This window comes from Acanthisitta chloris, unplaced genomic scaffold (genome assembly GCF_000695815.1).
Source record: "Acanthisitta chloris isolate BGI_N310 unplaced genomic scaffold, ASM69581v1 scaffold18967, whole genome shotgun sequence".
NCBI lineage: Eukaryota > Metazoa > Chordata > Aves > Passeriformes > Acanthisittidae > Acanthisitta > Acanthisitta chloris.
In genome coordinates, this window is record NW_008682245.1 from 1 (window position 1) to 1,200 (window position 1,200).

Here is a 1,200-nt window from a genome sequence, read left to right on the forward strand (position 1 = left end):
GATCACCTCGTTGGAGATGTTCCAGAGCTGGAAGCGCTGCAGCAGGTCGATGTAGGATGTGTACCAGTGCTCCTGGAGATGGCCACACACAGCTGAGCCTTGGCATCCACCCTCAAACCCCACTGGGTCCCAGCCCTGTCTCCCACAGGCAAGATCCATGCCTGGGGCACAGCTCCAGGCTGGGGGCACAGAGACTGGAAAGTGCCCAGTGGGAAAGGACCTGTGGGTGCTGGTCAATAGCAGCTGAACACAAGCCCAGGTGTGCCCAGGTGGGCAAGAAGGCCAAGGGCATGGGCTTGTACCAGCACCAGTGTGACCAGCAGGACCAGGGCAGTGGGTAGGCACCTCCAATCCTGGGGGCAGTTCTGAGCCCCTCATGGCAGGACCTGGAGAAAAGGAGGCTCAGGGGGAACCTTCTTACTCTCTCCAACTGCCAGGAGGGGCAGCCAGGTGGGGTCAGGCTCTGCTCCCAGGGAACAAGGGACAGGACCAGACGAAACAGCCTCAAGCTGTGCCAGGGGAGGTTTAGATTGGATATTTTGGAAATTCCTTGATGGAAAGGGTGGTCAGGCACTGGCACAGCTGCCCAGGGCAGGGCTGGAGTCACCACCCCTGGAGGGATTTAACAGCTATGTGGATGTGGCACTTGGGGACGTGGTTAGTGGTGCCTTGGCAGTGCTGGGGGATGGTTTGACTCAACGGTCTTACGAGATCATTTCCAACCTTAATGATTCTGTGATGCCATGATCCCAGCAGTGGGAGAACAGCTCTGCATGGCTGAGGAACATAATCCTTCCCAATTCCCCAGGCCAAGGCCCTGCAGACACCGCGCCAGGAGGTGAGCACAGGTGGGAGTACCTGTGTCTGCTCGTCGATCTCCCTGCGGATGCGATCCCCCAGCACGATGAGCACGGACACAGCTGTCTGCACGTCTCCCTGCTCGGCGTAGAACAGCAGCGTGTCCCGCACGATGGGGCTGAAGAAGTCGGAGGGCAGACGGTTCTCGTAGAGCGAGTGGGAGATGGAGATGAGGGAGAAGGACTCCACAGGGGTCAGGGATACCGTCTCGGCCTCGTTTCCGCTGACGTGAGGGGAGTCAGCCTTGTCCTGCAGGTGGTCCAAGGCCGAGGGGTTGTCCACGATTTCGTGGCGCAGGGGAAAGGCTTCCTGGGGCAGGCTGTACTCCTGCTCTTCAGCTGT

General features: G+C 59.6%; 1 protein-coding gene across 1 annotated transcript in view; it reads right to left on the reverse strand.

Annotated features, from left to right (window-relative positions):
* Window positions 1–6: 6 nt before the first annotated feature.
* LOC103805797 (WD repeat-containing protein 24) overlaps window positions 7–1,200 on the reverse strand; it is a gene marked incomplete at both ends in the record, with an annotated part of 5,752 nt that continues 4,558 nt past the window's right edge. The window contains 2 exons of the mRNA XM_009078460.1: window positions 7–72; window positions 859–1,196. Coding sequence (XP_009076708.1) covers window positions 7–72; window positions 859–1,196 — 404 coding nt within the window. The remainder of the gene's footprint in view (window positions 73–858; window positions 1,197–1,200) is intronic.